At 41.3% G+C, this 20,260-nt stretch overlaps 1 protein-coding gene across 2 annotated transcripts in view; it reads right to left on the bottom strand.

Moving 5' to 3' along the window:
- MBOAT1 (membrane bound glycerophospholipid O-acyltransferase 1) overlaps nt 1-20,260 on the bottom strand; it is a 57,446-nt gene that overhangs the window by 7,992 nt on the left and 29,194 nt on the right. For both annotated transcript variants that reach the window (XM_074542868.1, XM_074542874.1), the window contains 5 exons: nt 11,145-11,200; nt 8,514-8,568; nt 5,716-5,899; nt 3,911-4,103; nt 1,129-1,232 (listed from right to left, as the gene is read on the bottom strand). In XM_074542868.1, coding sequence (XP_074398969.1) covers nt 1,129-1,232; nt 3,911-4,103; nt 5,716-5,899; nt 8,514-8,568; nt 11,145-11,200 — 592 coding nt within the window. The remainder of the gene's footprint in view (nt 1-1,128; nt 1,233-3,910; nt 4,104-5,715; nt 5,900-8,513; nt 8,569-11,144; nt 11,201-20,260) is intronic.

The raw sequence follows: 20,260 nt of genomic DNA, 5'->3' as shown, positions 1-20,260 counted from the left end.
GCCCCAAAACTGAATCAGATATAGATTCAAGATCTCAGAGTGGTATCTAGGGTGTTGCTGTCATCAAGAAGTGTAAAGCATTTCTGGGCTGTGTATCCTGTACTCATCAAGGACTACACTGAGGATTAATCATGGTTAAAAGAGAAAAAGAGAAAGAATGTTGAAAAACAGGGAATGTATAATGAGCCTTTCAATTTTGGCATCTTCAAGGAAGAATTACAAGGGTTATTTCATTTTTGAGAAGACTTATTACAGTACATTCACTTAGTCACAGATTGTTCAGCAATAAAGCAATCAACTTATTTTTATCTGTGATTACTTTTAAAATCACAACTAGAGAATTACAGAGGGAAGCTTCTCCTCTTTCCATAAAAGAAGCCTTTAGAAAGCAGTCGCAGACACACAAATATTTCCACATCTCACTGGCACTCTCAAAATATTCTTCAGGGCAAACAAATTATATGGGCCATCTTTTGCACTAGAGACACAAACACGAAGTTTTCAAAAGGCTAATGGATCTTAAAAGTATGCAGCAGTCACAAGGAAGGAGTGAGAGCTGTTTTGAGCAAGGGTGTTCCAGACCAGCACCCGTCTAAGCTCTGTGTGCCCCTGTCAGCTCCCACTCCGGTTGCTTGGTTTGTACCTGTTATGTCTCCTACCCTTGCTTTTCTCCACGTACCAGAGGCAGTTCAGCCCTTGCACATGTCTGTGCCACTGGTGGCAGCCTCTTTCACTACCACCACTCATCTCAACTGGGCTACAAAAGTGAAAGATTGTTAGAAGTAAATAAACAGAACACACCACAGATGGTGAAGAATCATAGCTGCGAACAATTTACTGACCCACTGAGCTCAGCCTCAATCTACAGTAATTGACTGCTCCTTTATTAAATATCTGATATCATTATTTTTAGCCCTCACGAAACTATTTCTAAATACAACCTGAATACAGAGCATGAGGTAGCCTGTGAGACAGATGCATTTTATTTGTCCAACAGATAAAATACAAAACCTCTTTGTGCTAAAGAGGAGCAGCCTGGTAGCATAGATTTCCTTCCAGTAAAGCCCTTACCCATTACCATGCCCATTTCTGTATAATTATGCCAATGCAGCCACTCCTTTATCTCACCTCAATGTTCCAGATATTCAAATTGGACAACAGGTCCCAGCGGAAATTGCCTTTCTCATCAACTCCACTGAATCCATAACCAGCTGCATTGTTGACTGCATCTGCTGCAATGTCAAAGCAAAACAGGTCAAAATCAGACTGCTGGAAGAGACATGTTTTCTTACAAGTCAGTATGGCACTAAACAAACATTCAAGACAGTTTTGTAGGATTTAGCAACCTCTCTTCCTAGGAGAAGCTTCTTCTTTGCAAAAGGGCATTACTATAAGGCTACACAAGAGTAATTTCCTCAAGAGGAAAGACTAGCTACTCCTTTTGCAGAAGAAATAAAATAATAAAAAAACAACTAATATAAATCACTTTTCCTATTATTTGGCCTTTATTATTCATCTGAGACAGATATTACCATAAACTGAATGAGCAATTTTCTCAAAAGGGCACCTGGATGTCACAGCATTTTCCAGAATTCAAAAAAACCTTAATATCTCAAAGACATGCTTATTATTTCCATTAAGAGTTCCAACAAGGCTATGTTAATTAAGACTGTCATTCAGAATTCTACAGACAAAGCCTTTTGCTAATCCTCTTGCCGAGTGCCTCATAAAGTGCCTCAATATCTCTATGAACCAAATATTGAGTAACTTCAGTTACACATGTAGCTACCTTAAACTAAGTAAATCTTGGATAAGAGCAGGCATTACACACTGATGCACTCTTGGTGCCTGGGAGTCACCTCATCATTGGGTCTCAAGATTCTGATTTCAACGTGCCTCTGCTAGAAATACCTACTTGGAGTACTAAGAAAACAGAAGGGAGAATTCATTATTGTCTCCAGATCACTAGTGTTGCAGCCAACACTGAGGATCATTGCAAAAAAAAGGGAAGCACAAATACTGGTTAGGCTTTTCCTTCCAGGTCATTTACAAAATACAAGCCTGGTTATTCCTTAAAAAGGTCAGCATTTCTTCCCCAAGATTTCACTTTGTAAATGCTGTGAGTACAGGCACAAACTCATGGAGAAGCCCTAGTGCACAAAACTAGGGAGGAAACCTAATTATAAGCAACAAGAGTAACAATAAATAAATAAACAAGCAACCTTCTCTAACCTGAAACTTTCTGTTTTGTTTTCCACTTTCCTAAATGAGAGAGATTTTATTGATGAAAAGAAAGCTCTCCATGTTTTAATTTTCTCCCTGTTTAAAAAACACTCAAACAATGAACAACAACCCTGCCTGAAGCTGGCCCAGAGGATCCTGCCCAGTCTCAGAGACTGGAGCTGCACATAACCCAGAGCAGTGCACTCCTGGATTTGCTCCTCCTTGCTCCAAGGGTAGCAGGGGCCCAATAATTAGTGTTTCTCGGCCAAAACCAATAAAGCAGGAGTCACGGGATGAGCAATAATCATATAGCATCCCCCTTGGCCTTTTGCTTCCCAGTCTGCTGTCTGCAGAGCACGGGGCGAGGCACAGGAAAGTCACAAGTGTGCGCCCTCAAGCTGCTCAGGAGCACGAATCCCCTCCAGCTCCGCAGAGCTTCCTTTCCTGCAGACTGGAGCAGCTCGGGCTGTGCATGGCTTTCACAGCTCCTTGCTTGGGGGCACTGGGACCCAAAGTGCTTTCAGTGACAGCTAGGAGTTCGGTCTGCAGCCGTGTTCCCAGAACTATCCCAGCGAGAAGCCGAATTTCCTTGCCGTGGATCTGGGCGGTGCAGCTCCCTCCCACACAATGGCGTGCTGCCCTGTCCTGAGGACAGGAAGCGTTTCTCGGCCCGTTTCAGCAGGGCTTTTGTAATGCCCTGGGCCGTGCCACCGGGAGCAAAACTGGGAAAGGATAAAAAAAGGATAAAGTGCCTGCAGTTCTGCTGCCTGGATTTGGGATGTGAATAGATGAGGCCTCACCCTCCACTATGCAATGCATACTTTTCTGCTAACTGCCTCATTTGTAAGATGTTTCTAAAGCCTCTGCAGCCTGCTCTTGTCACAAATGCAAGTTCAGTTTATCTCTTTAATAATGGCCTTCCAGTTAACTATAAAGCCAGAAAAAATGGAGGCAACAATTTAACATTGGATCCCACAAAAGTAAGTTTGTGAGCAAGCCATTCTTTATCTCAAAGCCTTTCCCATCCCACACAAGCCAGTCCTGGCTGCCTTCCCTGAATCTGACAGTTTTATTCCCAGCAGTTTAATCACAGCCTTGCAATGAATCTCCCTGGCTATTTCCAGCTCAGTGTCACCCTGCTCAGCCTCAAGGTATGTGCATTCCTTGCTGGACTTCCAAGATCTGCCCTACACACAATATCTTGTAATACTAGCAAAAAAATCCAGGAGATTTTCAGCTTGGCCTGAAGGGCTTGAGTCCTCACACACAGATGGTGAAACATGACTTGTAAAAGATGAAGGTAAAATGCAAAAATATTATTTTGACTACCAGTCAGTCTGACTGGCTCTTAAAAAAATTTGCTCCCCTCTTCAGTTACTTTTCCTCTCCCTTTTCCTTGCAGACATTCTGGTCCTTCCCAACACTTCCTTTGCTCCCCACAGTTCTCCAGTCTTTTCTCTGGACTGCTCAAAGCCAAGGTGTATACAGGACCCCACAGTGCTTTAGAGGCAAAGCTAGCATCAGCCCCCCAACAAGCACAGGGCCCACTGCCTAAAGGAACACATCTCCCACATGAACTACTGGTCTAGGGACAATTTTATTTCCCCCCATCCCAGCTTTCAGACCTCCTCCCCCATTTAGGAACTTATTTGCTGCACACAAAAGTACATAATGTAGCCAGACTTACCCAACGTCCATGCAAAGTAATACTTTGGTTTTGCTGCCTGTGTTACAATGTACAGGTAACCAAGTCTTGACAAGAAGGGAGTTTTATCAAGAAATTCGTTATCAATAATATATGCCATAGGAAAGTTCTTGGTAAGTGTCAAGAATAAAATGAGAGATACTAGTGTGATACACAGCTTGTACATCACTGCTCCCTAAAAAGCACAAACAATGAAACATGCATTAGAAACATTTGCTTAAGGGGAAGAACAAGGCAGTGCTCATGACATACAAAAACAATGGGCTTCAAGAATCATAAAAGTTACCAGTGACAAAGTTGATACTAATTAATTTAGAAGAGGTGACCAAGAGAAGGCCAGAGTCACAGCTCTAGTTTGATTTGGTTTATTGAACTACCTGTAGATAGGTAGGACAATCACAAGTCAAAATCTGTGAGGAACTTCATGACAGACTCTACATCAGTGTGTGAAGATTCTAAAATGGGAAAGGAAGCAAACCAAGCCCTACAGTGGAAAGCAGAAATCTTCTCTAAATGTACTGTCCCCTCCTGGAACTAAAGACTGGATTCCTCCGGAAGCAAAAATCACTGATATTCTGTGCAAGAGTAGGTACTACCCAGCTACCACCCAGAAGACTTGCTAAAAAATCACTTATCCACAAAGCGTTGTGTTGTTACAGCACGCTTGTACCCACGATACAGGGTATGTGCTCTGCCACAGGTTCTATTCCAGCTCCCTAGCTTCCTACACACCATTTTTGACAATCACTGCAGTACTTCAAAGCTTGTTTACAAATACACACCATGGGTAAACCCTTCTTGATCTAGCTGTAATTAAAAAGGAATCTGGCACTTGGATACATGTAAAAATTGACTCATGTTCTCAAAAGGCTAATAAACATGAAATGTTATATTAAGACAACCATGTATTTTTTTATCCTTTTGACTTTTGATCTATTTTCATATATTCTCCAAATTCTGGAATAAAGTAATGTGAAATTATTTTTTATGCAGATTTTAATACTCTCTCCTAATTTGCATCCTCCACAATATAGGCCTTCTTCTGACCTCAGTCAAAGTAATGTAAATCAGAACTAGCGCCACTAGGGTCAGTAGAAAGACAACTGTGTGCAACAGGAATCATTACACAAAAGTTCATGCTCAACTTCAGAGGAGACATTTTGCACACATTCACAAAGTTACACTTTCAGTGTCACCTTAAGATAAGAGAAATCTGAACCTCATGCTACACTATACTGCTTTACATAAAGACTATTTTCCAAGAATGTTTTAAGCAATATTAAAAAAAAAGAAAACCAGATTAGTGTTAAAACTATGTGAAAAAAATCACCTCTTGAGTCATCTTAAAGTGTGTAAAGTGTACTCTTGCAAAGCACCTGGACAGGCTACATTTTCTGATTAGCAGTTGTTCACGTACTTCTAACATCCCCTGCACACTATGGGGGAGATTTGACTTTTTTTTGTTTTTCTGACATTTCCTCTCTGTTTGGTGCTGAGCTGCAACTTATCACTGTCAGAACCTGCAGCCCATTCCCATTGCTGCACAAAGGACACCCATTAACAGCTGACCCTTTTTGCATGCCAAACCCATTTGGCAAATTCGCCAGCCCCTTCACGCCTGACCTTGTGATAAAAACAGCAGCCACTGGCAGAAAAAACTCACTGTAACCTTTACTGGCAAGATAACCCAAAACTGGTTTTTCTTCTTAGCTTTTAATTATGAGAATGGTGTACAAAGCTGTACTTTCCTGCCCCCTGCAATCAATCTTTGTCATTTTAAAACTTACAGTTGGAGAAGGATCAGGAAGTCTGTCATAACCCTTCTGCTTCCAGTTCACTTCTAACAGTTTCATGTGCACATGCCTGCCTTCAATGAAGGCGATATAGTCCTTGTAATTGCTGCAAGGCCCTGCTATGATGCTCATAAAATTGAGGAGATAACTTAAATACTCCAGTAAAGAAGGTCTTGACCTGTGAAAAATCAGCCACACACAACAGAACAAATTAAAAAAAAAAAAAAAACCAAAAACAAGGTAAAACATATCAAAGGCTTTCACCAACATTTTTTGTCGCACAGTCTGCCTCAGTCCTCACCTCTCTCCTACCCATTTTCCCCCAACTGAAAGCTCTCTAGATCTGTTCTGGGGAAGATAAAACACAGCCTGTCATATTCTGGTGATGTCTGGTAGATGGCAGTCAGAGCAAAGGTAACATCAACGTGCTTAAACTACAGGTGAACTAATGCTAGTGATTTGAAAAGTTGTAATCTTAGAAACTTCTTAGCTAAAAACAGTAATAAATTTGTCCATTTTGGAGAGGTCAGCAGTACCAGGAGTGAGAAGCTGGTTATTGGTTTTGGACATCTGTCCAGGATGCCAGGGATCATACTGCCTTGTTATAGAAACCACAGGGCAGGGAGTCTCTAAAACAAGGGCTCTCAGTCCTGGGAGGAGCTCTCACCCTCCCTTCAGTTCAGCCTTTTCAAGAATGGGAAGTGTCACGTGAGACATACAGGGAGAGAATGAATAAGCACTCTCTCCTACTGCTCAAATAAAGGAAGTAATTGCCTGTATTGCATCATGAACAGGAAAAGGAACTAAGTGGGGGGGGGGGGGAATATATGTATTGAAAGATGGCTTAAGATGAAAGTCATACTAATTTTTTTCCATTTTGCAAGTGCATACGCCACAAGTTCCTTCTGGTGCTGTACATTTGATGTAAAATTAAGAAGATCCACTACCTTTGCTACAGATCATTACAATGCAAAGGCCTCCCAGCAGTAGTGTAATTTGTAAATTGTTAGGCTTGGGGGTTTTATGTGGCAGAAAATGTCAACATCCAAACCGTGCACTGTGTTCTGCACTGCATTGGAGTGAGTGCTCTCCACAAATGTCTTAATTGTTACCATTCAAGTAAACATGGAGGCCTCAGATGAGAACACAAACTTGGGCACAGTGCTTGAGGGCTCTCCTGCCCAAGACACAGATGGACACGCATAACCAAAACACACTTAAAATTCTTTAAGACTAAAATGAATTTCTAGCAGAAAAACTAAGCAACAGTTAAACATTTTCTGTTGCCTACTTCTATTCTGAAGTGGAATTAGTTTGAATAAACAGTTAGATTAGCAAGGATTTTCTGCATTCACCCTACTGGTTATTGTAGATGTTAGTGCCTGAATGGTATGTTCTCTGGCGAAAGCATTTCACAGAAAGATGGAGCAAACAATTGGGGAAAGAGTCATCTTTCTGTCCTGCAAAAACAGGTCCATGGTGTGGGCTTCCTAGCCCTACAGTAAGATTAAAAATAAAGTCATTAGTTTCAACTTGGGTTCTGCACATAGTTGGGTGGGGAGACATGAGCAATGCACAAAGGAATGTACAGAGGATGAGTGAGAAACAAAAACAGACCAAGAATAGGAGGGAAGACAAAAGGCTGTATTACCAAAGGGGATTTAAAACTCTTCAGTTATGACTTGTCTGCCACTGACACTAACTATTGGCATCTTCTTTTCTATTATGAACTCATCTACTGCACAAGAAAAAATACCAAGCCTGTTTAGTGAGAATTTGACTAGAATTAAGGGCCAAGTGCAGTTAGAAATTATGCTGTGAGCTTTAAAAATAGACACTATGGGGTCACAGTTACCCACAAGAGTTTTGCTTTTCAAGAAATGACTCCCTTACTTTCTGAAGTACATAGGCAGATTTTCTGATGGCTGAATCGTCTATCTTGGAAATTAAGGAAATAATCTTGGCCGTAACAAGCATATCATGGTGAAAAGTAGTTATGGTTCTAAGAGTAATTCTGTAACATTAATTCTTCATAAAAAAAACCAAAACAAAAACAAAAAAAACCCCAACAACAGCAAACCACTTACAAATTCAACTCCATGTTGCATTTCTATTGAGAGACAAACTAGGAAAAAAAGGGTGCTAAAAGAAGTGCCCTCTCCACATGAAAAATGAGAAGTTACATAACGCGGAGACCTAGGAGTATTAACATTATGGAGAGGGACCAAAAAAAATAAAATCCAGCATTCTAAAATTACGGCAAAGAAAAGCGGCACTTGATTTGTCAGACTCAAACCAAAATGGATTTTTACTATGCAGTGGATTGTTGACAGGGGAGGAGTAATTACTTGGAAAAATAGCACATCACAGATCAGATGAAGATACAGCAAATACTCGTTCACTTGCACATGGAGTATGTATTTAAGTATATTTATGAGACATTGCCAAGTACTTCAGTTCTTTACTGACCAGCACAGGTGATAAAGGCAGAGGTCCTGAACTGAAGAAAAAAGGAATATAAGAGAGAAGGTATGTTTGTTTTAAGGAGTGTAATGACAGCAGCATTACAAAGAAAAAATTTCTCAAGCAAATAGAAAAAGCATGTAGGACTTTTGGTATCTCATGGACTGGAAAGTAGCAGGAAACATTTCCATGGCTGGGCCACTATGTTGTCCCTGACACTGTAATGGAAAAAAAAGAAACCCAAACAAAATAACAAATAACAAACAACCTAAACAGTCAACTTCTTTGGCATAAATTGACACAAATCACTCAGATAATTACATCCTTACTTTACAGCAAGCCGATTTTGCTCAGCAGTGAGTTCCTCAGCTTGTCGCCCTATGCCTGGAAAGAAAAGACACATTAGATCTTTCCAAAAGACAGACAGTAAAAGCTATTCCCAAAGCCTTATGCTTGCACCCCAAAATAAATTTGTAAGGCCATAATTTCAATATTTTTTTTTGGTCACAGATGGTTTTAATACATCTCAATCCCTAACTTCCATGTCAAGTTCTACTGTACCTCTCTACCCAGTTCCCTACCTCATTCCCCCTTTCTCACCCTGGCTACACTGTCAGGAAGCGCAGCCGTAGCATTCCCACACACACAATGGAAGTGGCAATGCCACCAACTGGCTGCGACCCCCAACAGCCTCTACAAACTGTGCTGGGCTAGAAAAACCTCTGTTGCCAAAAGCTGCTGGCTCATTTAAGCACAAGCCTCCCGCTGGCTCCTTGGTGAGAAATGGAGCATTTCACAGCAGGAGGAGTGGGCAGGGGAAGGCAAACAGGCACTCAGGGAACAGAAGCTCCACTGGTGTGAATGAGCAGCCGAGCTGCCTGCTGCTGGAGCAAGCCTAAACATCCACATCAGCAATAATCTGGAATTGTCCAGGTCCAGACTGGAAGGGTGACCTCCTGTTGAGTGCACAAGACCTTTGGGGCCAGAGGTAACACACAGACCCAATGTCCCAGGAAAACGATGGAAAAATCTTGTGTCAGGGCCAGTGATAAACAAATACTGTTTATAGCACATACCTCAAACCCTTCAGCCTAGAGCTTTAGCTGCACATGCTGCAGGGAATCCCACTGGCTTCAGCAGAACTACACGGGATGAGTCTCAGCACTTGGTGTGCAGCATGTGCACAACCCCAGCAGATCAGGGGCTTGGCACCAATTGACACTACTGTTCTAAACATGCTGGCCATAATTACCAATACAGACACAGGACCCACATCCTAAAACTGCTGCTGATAAGCTGCTCATTTCCATTCTCTCTCCACTGTTTCAGTTTGTAAATACTGGGAGGGCCTGAATTTCAGAGAAACAATTAGCACCTAATTACTTAAAGGACTGGGTATTTTGTTTGTCTGTTTCCATTTACGGACAGCTGTGTTAAATTTTTACAAATACAAATTTGCCACTGATGCTTGAACTGCAAGCTGCCTTCATTTGATCAACTGCTCCATATATGGATGTTTGCAATGTAATGAGCCTTTTCCACCATCATTAATCTGCAGGAATTCTGGTGTGTTTAGAATGCTTCTGCCTCTGCTGCTGTCTTTTTCCTTTCTGTCTGGTCGTTTACCTTCAACATCCTAGCTGTGTACCTTTGCTGCATATTGCTGTGGAACTGCAGCAATACCTGAGCTGACTCAACTTCCAGAAGCAGATAAGCCACAGCAACATGAATGCACACAACATGGTCAATTAGCCAAGCTTCCAGCTGTATCTATTATACCCAGATAAAAGCATTAGATTCACTTGTGCAAACCTGGCTTGCAAACAATATCAGACCCCCGTGTGCCTTCACCTAAATCCTTGCTCGCAACAACTCTATAGCAAGGCACTTATTCAGTCACCCACTGTCACAGACATCTTTTATGAAAAATCCTTTCCTTAGGATTTTTCCTCCTGAGAAGCTCAGAGGCCTCAGGAACAAATGCAAACATTGATTATCTGCTGCTGTGGAATGCAACAGGTGGAGCTTTGATTGGCCCATGTTGGTTGTTTCTAATTAATGGCCAATCACAGTCAGCTGGCTTGGACTCTCTCTCTAGGACAGAAGGTTTTGTTATCATTCCTTCTTTTTCTATTCTTAGCTAGCCTTCTGATGAAATCCTTTCTTCTATTCTTTTAATATAGTTTTAATATAATATATATCATAAATTAATAAATCAAGCCTTCTGAAACATGGAGTCAGATCCTTGTCTCTTCCCTCACCCTAAGACCCCTGTGAACACTGTCACAACCCATAACTTGTAAGGCAGTGGGCCTCAGACCATCAGAAATTCGCACTGCAACATCAGTAGGCACAAGCAATAATGCTACTGATGACAAGTGGCATTTTTAGCCTTTGCACTGTAGTAGACACAGGCGTTTTACTGGGAAATAATAGTGCTCTTTGTCACAGCACAGCACAAGACTGAAGACAATGTTATTTTGCTTGCAACTGTGCTTCTCTCTGCACTGGGGAAAAGCTACTGAATTCTATCTCTCACAACTCATGGAGTATATTACCACTGCATATATCAGTGCTAGCATATTTTTTGCTAAATTAACATTAATGACTGAGTGTATGTATCATCAGCTCTTGACTTGTGAGAATCTGTAACAGCTTCAGAGAACTTAATCGAGATGCCCTGTAGCATCTAAACAGGAGATATTGGCACTAGCTAAAATCCAAATTAGGCCACAAGGAAGTAGAATACCCAAAGGGGAAAACAGTTATCTCTGATTCTGCAAAGAGAGTTTGATCCTAGAAACTGATCAAAACTTCAAGTTTCTAATTTTTCCTCCATAAAGCATTTTTCTTCTTCACTTGGAACAACTCGCTGCACTACATTCATTCACTCCATAAATCAACCATAGAATTCACGGGTATATAAAGGCTGTCTTCAGGACAGAGATTCCTTTTCTTACCATCATGTAGCTGGCATGCAAGTGTTGTGATCTTCTGTGTAATTATCATCAGCGGACTATAACAAAGACAGAAACAACAGTTACATGTCTTGTAATACAAATTATTCCCAATTTTCTCACTGAATGTCTTTATGCCTTTAAAAGGCATAACTGTATTAGCAACAAGTGGAAAACATCCAATTAAAGCTGAAGGAGGCACTCAGGCATAAGACAATTGCCTGGGTTCAAAACAACCCCACAGTAACTTGCACTGGAATTTTTAATTGCTAAGTGCACACAAAGCCTTATTTTATATCTCCCTATCGTGCAGCAGTGCAAATTGTAGTTCAGAAGAAATCACACCACCAGGAAGCACCAGCTCCTGCAGCCCACTGAGCTTCTTTTCAGGCAGAGACTAAACTGAAGCTCCATACAATGCAACAGTAGAATACAGCAGTGCTGCTGTAACCCAACTCTGGCTCTTCTTACTGTTTGTTACTCTCCTATTGTCTGTCTCCTCAGTGCCCTAAAAAAATGTTGACTCTGCAGATACAGATGCTTATTTCCCCACATGAATAGCTCTATCAATTAGGACTGTGTGCAAATACCAGAATAGCTGTCAGCACAGCAGTTTCCCACTTGGTTATTGACCATGCATCTGCCTTGTGAACAGCCTGTAGAAGCTACACCATCCAACTGGGAGTACATGGGCATGTGGGATCTGGAGCCCCTGGAAAAAGGAGCTGCTTGTACCTGAGCCAGGCTTGCAGCTACCCAGCAGCTCTGGTGCCAACTAAACATGCCACAAAGAAATAGCCACTACTCCCAGTAGGGCCACTCATACTTCTCATATCCAGCTTTACAGAGCTTCTTGCACTGAAGGCAAATGTGAGCTGCTGCAGCTAAGGAATGGGGAAAAAGACTAAACTCAGCTTGGTGGCCTCAGGAGCTCGTTCCCACAAGGATAAAGGACACAGCCAAGTGTATTTAGAGGAACGTAAGAAAAAAGATGGGAGGAAAACCATGGGGACAACTGACCAGTTCCTCCATCAATGGTGGCAGCCTAAACATGAAACCTGGCACTGAACATCTGCAATCTGGAAGGACCCATAGCAGGCAAAGCAAGGGATGAGCACCCCCTCACACTGCTGCTCCCCATCTCCCTGCCACGGGAGACAGCAGCACAGGGTGCCCAGACCTCTCACAACCACAATAGCCACAAGACGGGAATGGGTGATGAGGACACACCACTATTTTAAAAGCACTGGTTGTGATAAATGTATGTAAAACCAGTACCACAAAAGATGTCTGTCTTCACTGAGGATTAATACAATGGTTGTTTCTCCATTTGAGAATAAATGAACAACTTTAACCAGATGGAGGTTTCTGTTTGAACACAAATGATGTCTTCAACCTGGAAACGAAAACTTGAGTTTGTAACGTTTATTTAACTATTTACACGGTTTGACCAGTATATGGAACTTTTTTAAGAGACAGAGATGATTGTGCCAAACATTACAGCAGTTCATTTTAACTACTGTAATATATTTTCTGGAACACAATTAAAGAAAAAAGTTGAGGGTTTTTTGGTTTTTGGGGTTTTTTTTAATTCAAGCACTGTGTTTGTCTCACAGATTTCTCAAGGTAAAACAAAAAAAGTGAAACATTCTGTGAAGTCTCTGTCTAAAATAACAGTCAAATATTATGTTCTACAGAGATTTTCAAGAGATTCTGGACCATCCTTAACTAAATCAACCTATAGGTTACAATCAAATGTAAACCCAATGGCTGAGATAAACTGTTTACAACCTGATTATCCCACTAAGATAAATCAAACAGATTCTCAAGATAATTCTTAGGTTGAGCATGGTAAACACACAAATATTGGCAAAAGACATTCTTTCATTTGAAGTGGTCTTTTTTTTTAACACTTAATATGGTTGATCTTTTCCAAGAGTCCACTAGTAATTCTGTGTGGGTAAATTGCATTTTCTACCCAAAACAAGAACATGCGATGTCAGCCAATTACTTAATCAGAAACAGCTTTTATCATTTCAGAAGTACCTACTTGAACTGCTAATGAAAAAAAGTTTGCACAAAAAATTCAGAATAGGCTTAAATATACACAGAACTTGAATACAATTGTAATGGAGGAGTTTATACAGCAGCTTTTCTTGGGTCACCTAGACTACTGATAATAGCTAAGGAATGGACAAATTCAACAATGATTTTCACCTTTCAGCAATATTGTCAAACAGTCATTCTAAACTTAATTCCAATTAAGCTTTCAAGAAAAGTGATTTATAAGCTGTTTTTACCATTATCTTCAACATCCTGTTTCTCAAAGTAGATTTTCCCAGACAAAATTTAGCTTTGCTTTCAAAGATACATAAATCCTAATCCTTTAAGCATATGAAAAGGCAGATTTTTTTAATCCTTAAGAGACACAGAGGCTGTCACTGAATGAAGCAGTTTTACTGCAATAAACACAATTTTTTTTTTAAAGTGTTTGACCATTTTAGCTTTATGGGGGAACATTACCACTTGTTTCAAATTGCTTCAATTTGTTGCATATGTTTCTTATGGCAAGGACTTCACGCCAACATTGAAGTGGGTAACTTTAAACCTCAGGCTCTGAGCCAAAACAGTATGACTTCAAGTGTCTAAATTTAGACGCTTGTCTTAGACAAGGCCCCCATGGTAAACCAGAGAGAGCCAAAATGCAAAAAATCTGAGGGCAGCAGGAGTAAAGCCTGCACTGAAGTCATACTACATATAAACACAGAGGAGAGAGGCTCTCCTCATCTATATTAGGAAGTCATTGCCTCATTGATGGCACATTGTAAGCCAAGAGAACAAGTCAGCCTTTCCTGTACTTTCATCAGAAAAGATGGACAGTCTTTCTCCCTCAAATCTCCCAGCTCCAGAGGAGACAAGGGATAACAAAAGTGACATGTCTGTCAGGGCGAGTGGGAAGAAGGCATCATTAGATACCTCCTGTTCTCCCTCCTGACATCATCGTACTACATGACATACGTATTTTCCAGAGTGGCTGGAAAGTGGCCCAGCAGAAAAGGACCTGGGGGGTGCTGGTCAGCAGCCAGCTGAACAAGAACCAGCAGTGCCCAGGTGGCCAAGAAGGCCAATGGCATCCTGGCCTGTGTCAGCAATAGTATGGCCAGCAGGATCAGGGCAGTGATTGTCCCCATGTACCAGTGAGGCCACACCTCCAATCCTGTGCTCAGTTCAATTCAGAGGACGCTGAGGGGCTGCACCATGTCCAGAGAAGGACAATGGAGCTGTGGAAGGGTCTGAAGCACAAGTCCAAAGATGACTGAGGGAGCTGGGATTGTTAAGTCTGGTGAAAAGAGCCTTGAGGGGACCTTATCACTCTCTACAACTGCCTGAGGGTGTAACCAGGTGAGAGTTGGTCTCCTCTTTTGAGCTGCAACAGGGGAGGTTTAGGTTAGACATCCAAGGAAATTTTTTACAGAAAGAGTGATTTAGACATTGGAATGGACTTCCCAAGGAGGTGTTGGAGTCACTGTCCGTGGAGGTGTTTAAGGAAGGACTGGATGTGGCACTCAGTGCCGTGGTCTAGTTGACATGGTAGTGATTGGTCATAAATCGGATTTGACAATCTCAGAGGTCTTTTTCAATCTAAATGATTCTGTGATCTCTTTTTTACCCTATTCAGGAAGGTGGAAAACTGCTGTAGAGTGGCAATGAGATGACACACACTAAATCTTTCACGAGATCAGTGTCAGGTATCATCCAACATCTCACACAAAGGGTAAGCAATGTTCCAGCTGAACAGGGAGCATCTTCTTCCCTCCTCTCCTCCTGCCCACCATTCCCCTCTGACTTGATCTCAGCGGGGCCATGTCTATGCTGCAGCAAAAGGCAGAGCACAACAAAATAATGACATTGCTAGAACTCTCTCTTAAGGGCAGGGAGCGGGGAGGGAAGAATCATAAATTCCTAAACATGTGAGTTTTGATTATTAAAACTTTGAAATACCAGAGTATCGAATTGCCATTTCTATTCAGCCTCTCAGGCAAGCTGTAACTTAAAACAGCAATAAAACATTGAGTAAGTTAATACATTAAATACAGCACCATATCACATATAGTCAACTGTTTCCAATATGGTACTATTTTAACCCTTAGACTCTACTGGAAAAAGTCAGTAGTGCTAAAAATAAGAAGGGAAGTTAACAAAACTATAAATCTCCCAATGTCTTTTCTTACTCCCAAATTTTGCGATGCACAGGTTTTTGGAGAGGAGCAATTGGGTTGAATTCAAAAAGAAAATCTACCTACTACACTTGCACTTACAGATGAAGCACAAAGACTTATCCCTAGGAAGGAAGCATTTGAAATAAAACACATTTAGAAGCCTAAGCAACTTGCAATCCATCACATTTGAACACCTACTGATTGCTTTGCAGCCACATGCTCAGTAGTGATTCCACACCCTCTCCACGTGTCCTATTAAGCACTACAGTTACAAACCACCACAGAAACACTGAATCTGATTTATGTATGGTGTGATTTCCCCTCCTTTCCCATGTTTTATGCATTGGCTATGAGTTTAATCTTAGGTTGTAGCTGAGCAGTACCTCCTACACACAAACCATAGTGGTCAACTTTTAATTAAGAAAAAAAAGAAATCAAGAAATTGACCCAGGGACAATTTTATTTTTCAAGGCATAAACATAAGGTGAAGACAGCTTTGGGGTTTTGTTTACCTCACATTAGATGCCTTGAAAAATAGCACAAGACTAAGATAGAACCGTTTACAGAGAATGCTCAATAGAGGGGTTTACTCCCCTAAATAAACATTCCAAATGAAAACATATCAGTGAATATAATTTTTAAATCCAGCTTTCTCCAAGACAATAAATTTTCCAGAAGCACAGGCCAGTGGAAGTACAGATGTTTTGTTTGTCGGCCACTGTGGGGGTCCTCACTGCATCACAGGCTGGCTTCTGCACGGAGCAAGTTTCAATGCTTACGAGAGAAAAGACGTTTTCCAAGCACAGTCTGCTTGACCTTAGGTAATCCCGTGGAGAAGTCTGGCACACGCTTGCTAGAAATAGTTTCCACTGACCTGATTTCACTAAGAGAGGAGGTGGAGTCAAAAGGCTCATAGCAGACAAGAGTCCAGAACAGCAAACATGTATTTCAGGGTTACCTCTGCAGCACTGAAGCCACGACAAGAAATTCACACAGTCACACCCTGCTGTGACAGTAACCATTGCTGACAAGGGGATGGCCAAGCTGGCAGTGAGCTCCTACTTTTGCTTTCAACAGTAAAAGGAAGAGGAACTGAAGTACATCAGAGGAAAAACACTTCACTAAACACACTTGCCACCTCCAAAGCAAGTTACAATTTCCTTCATGTGATGTGCTGCCTCTGCGTGTGTCTGTGTGTGAAACCTCCCAAGCAGTATTTCTTAAGCCTTCATGGTAGATGCATTTCACTTAAAAGAGTGTTTACTTCTGGAGAAGTGCCCAGGGATATACTAGATGTGTGGAGCTCTCTAGTAGTGATTGCCTGCTTGAATTCTGCCTAGTTCCCACACAGCAGTTCTTGCAGGGCTCCTGTGACTCCAGTGGTAAGTGATCTCAGGGCTGTTTCCAGCGCACAAGCACCCAGCCAAGCAGCAAAGCAGGCATGGAAAACAGACTGACCCTGCCTTACTCGCCCTGCACCTGCGCTGCTGCACTGCCTCTGGGGACCAGCTGCACACCAAGGTTCCCCAGCGCTGCAGGAACAGACACTGCAGCAATGGACTGCATGTCATACATTTAGAAGACAAGAAAATAAAAAATAACCCGCTGAAATTGCAGGAGCAGACGACATTTCTGCTCTGTGTTTTCACATGGTAACATCTATCTTTGCTTTCATCAGCAAATGTATTTCCTTTGTGAAAAACGGCTGCTGTACTTTTATTCCTTCCTTTTGTGGTTGAAACAAGAAGCCACTAAGAGAGGAAAAGCCAGCAACCAAGCACTAACCACCCAGCAAAAATTCACTGCCTGAAGTGACACTTGTTACTGAAGCTTCTGCTTATATATATATGGCTTTTTGAGAGGGCTCTCTCAACAATCATCCCTTTCTAGGGGGTTTGCTGAGGATGCTGCTGCTGCTGCTCTGCCTTTGGGAGAGGGTGAACACAAAGGTGGTGTCTGGGGAGTGATGTCCACCAAAGCACTTGTGTATGAGCTACAGATTTGACACGTGGAGAGGAAAACTGCTCAAGTCTCCCAGGTACTTCAGCTGGGGTCTCTCTAAGACCAACAGAAGATTGAAAACAGTGCCACTATGTGTTGTCATGATCTTCACAAACTGAGTTTCTCTTCCATAAGGAATGGCAGCAAGAATCATAGAATCATTAAGTCTAGAAAAGATCTCTAGGATCATTGAGTCCAACTGTTAACCCAGCACTGCCATCTTCACCACTAAACCATGTCCCCAGGTGCCATAACTGCATCTTTTTGAACACTTCCAGGGATGGTGACTCCACCACTTCTTTGAGCAGCCTGTTCCAATGCTTAGAAACACTTTCCATGAAGAAACTCTTCCTAAAATCCAGTCCAAACCTCTCCTGGCATAACCTGAGGCCATCTCCTCTTGTCCTGTCTCTTCTTATATGGAAGAAGCAACTTACCCCTGCCTTGCTACAATCTCCTTTCAAGCAGTTGTAAAGACTGATAAGACCCCTCCTGTTCTCCAGGCTAAACAACCCCAGATGTCTCAGCCACTACTCATATGTGAAAGAAACTCCCATATGCACAACCATTCTCTGACATTTCACTGAATAACCTGCAATATTAGGAAATTTTGCTCAGACACTGCAAGAATTTAAAGAGGAAACTAAAAAGCTCTATGGCCCTAATCAAGCAAAGGATTGAAAAAGACACAAGTTCCATACCTTCTGAATTTTATCGGGGTGATCATGTGCATATGGCATTTGGTCATGAAGGTTGCTACACTGAAACTCTATTACTACTTTCCAAAAATCAGAATCAAGATTCCTTATTTTAAACTAATTTTCCTTAAAGCTATCATATTGCTATACTCAAGCTGAGCCTGTGATACAAAGGGAAAAAACACAAACTGTATGATATTATTATGGGTTTTATAAAGTTGTATAGGCAGGCAACTTACCAGCATAATCCTCTTAGCATAAAGAAGAAGAAATAAGAGAGAGAAAGAGTTAGGATTTAGTTTTTCCAGGTACAATGTACAAATGTCATGGCAAACCAAGCAAAATAAAACATGCATGTTTCTCTCAAAGATTGATTTGAATTAAGGGGGAAGCACAGGATTCAGTTATTGTACAATTAGCGTTCTAAACAAATAGGATTTTTGAGGAAGTAGTAAAGGGAAAATTCCTAAATTACATCATCACTTATTTGAGAAATAATATAACTGAAAGAAATTTGATAAAATACATACATATTTTTTAAAAGTAATTAAAATTGAAGTGCAGCAAGCTGGAAATTGTTTTCCTTAAAACCTGGCAATAGTTAAAAAAAAAACAAAAACAGTTGTTTTTCTTTAAGTAAGCTCTTTTTAAAAAAGAGTTTTTCCTTAAGTACTATGCAATACATGAAAAACTCTTAAATCAAGAAATAGCTGCAAGCAGCTTGAATACAGTTGTGACAGCGGGACTCTGTGACCTTCCCTTTGCAGGAGTTAAGAATTCACTAGTCACCAGCACGTAAAAAGTCCCTTATTTCTTATTCTGTAACCTGGAAGTGATATGCCATAGCTTGATCTTTCATTTTCCAGTTTGCTTAAGATATGACTCAAAAGTTACTTTGTTCTCTCCATCTCTACCTGCCTTTTATAAGTTCTGTTCTCAAAATGGAAGGGCTCCAAACAAATAGCACAACCAACTATTAATAAAAACGCCCCAAAAATGTATTTGCAAGCACACTTCAAAAAGGTTATGCGTGCAAGTTGTTGAGTGCACAAGGCAGGCCAAGAGAGCAAATGAGGAATGCTGGCTTTCAGCACTGCCACTGGGAAACACTCCATGATCATCTGGCTTGTCACTTCAGGGACACTTCAGAACTGACACTGGAAAGCTGAGGGCAATAGAACTGGTTATGTGCCTATTTGATGTGGATTAAAACTTCCTCCTTGCAACCAGGTATCACCAGAGTCATGGGGTACTGAAACCTCAAAATGCAAGCCAGCAGCTGATGGGTTTTTGTTGCATCTTAAAGATTCCCCCAAGTCCAGTGTCTTGCCTTCTCAATATATATCCCCAGCCACATTCACCCAAAACTGTGGGAGGCCAGAGGGAGATGGGCACAGCTCCATGGTTCTGGCTCACTCATTTCTGAAATCCTGAGGGAGAACTTCAATGCCATCCTCCCAGCCACACCCTGTCCTAATGATTCCCTATTGCCACATGCAACAGATGAGGAACCATAAATATGGGAGAACGAGCAAGAGGAGGCTCAGTTGCTGCTCATACATGGTAAAACTGTGTCCAGGGAGTATATTTTGCCTCTCTGGATCATCACATCTCTTCAGGTATGTGCAAAAAGCTTCAATGGGCACATATTGACAGCTGAAGAAAACAGGTTTTAAGATAGATTTATGAGGGTGATCTGGGTTTCAACACTTTGGATTGCAAGTTTTTATTGATACCACTACAGTATTTTTATTTATTCTTAGCTTTTAAAATATATCATGAAGGTGCAATTCATATCCATAGTACATTTTCCACTTGTTTACTACTTGGTAGGTTTTACTTCTGACTGAAGTTTAGGAATTGGTGTGTATCTTGAACACCAAGTTAAAATCAAATAACAGAGGAAGTTGAAGCATTATTTTTCCAGTACCATTATTATCCCCAAGCTCATCATTAAATAAGAGTAGTTACTTTTCCATTAAGGGAGCAGAGAACACTACCTAATCCATAACAACCACCATTCCTCTTCTTTCACCTCCAGTCTCAGCTGGCTCTTTATTAAATGTATTCAGAGAGAGAGAGCTAATATGCCTGACAGTGCATTTCTGAGCACAGCATTCAGAAAAGCATGATATCTCACATTTATCTCTCTGTCTCTTACACACACTGCACTATAGCATTCCAATCCCATTTATAGCCT

This window comes from Zonotrichia albicollis, chromosome 1, assembly GCF_047830755.1.
Source record: "Zonotrichia albicollis isolate bZonAlb1 chromosome 1, bZonAlb1.hap1, whole genome shotgun sequence".
NCBI lineage: Eukaryota > Metazoa > Chordata > Aves > Passeriformes > Passerellidae > Zonotrichia > Zonotrichia albicollis.
This window is presented reverse-complemented; position numbering and strand designations above follow the sequence as displayed.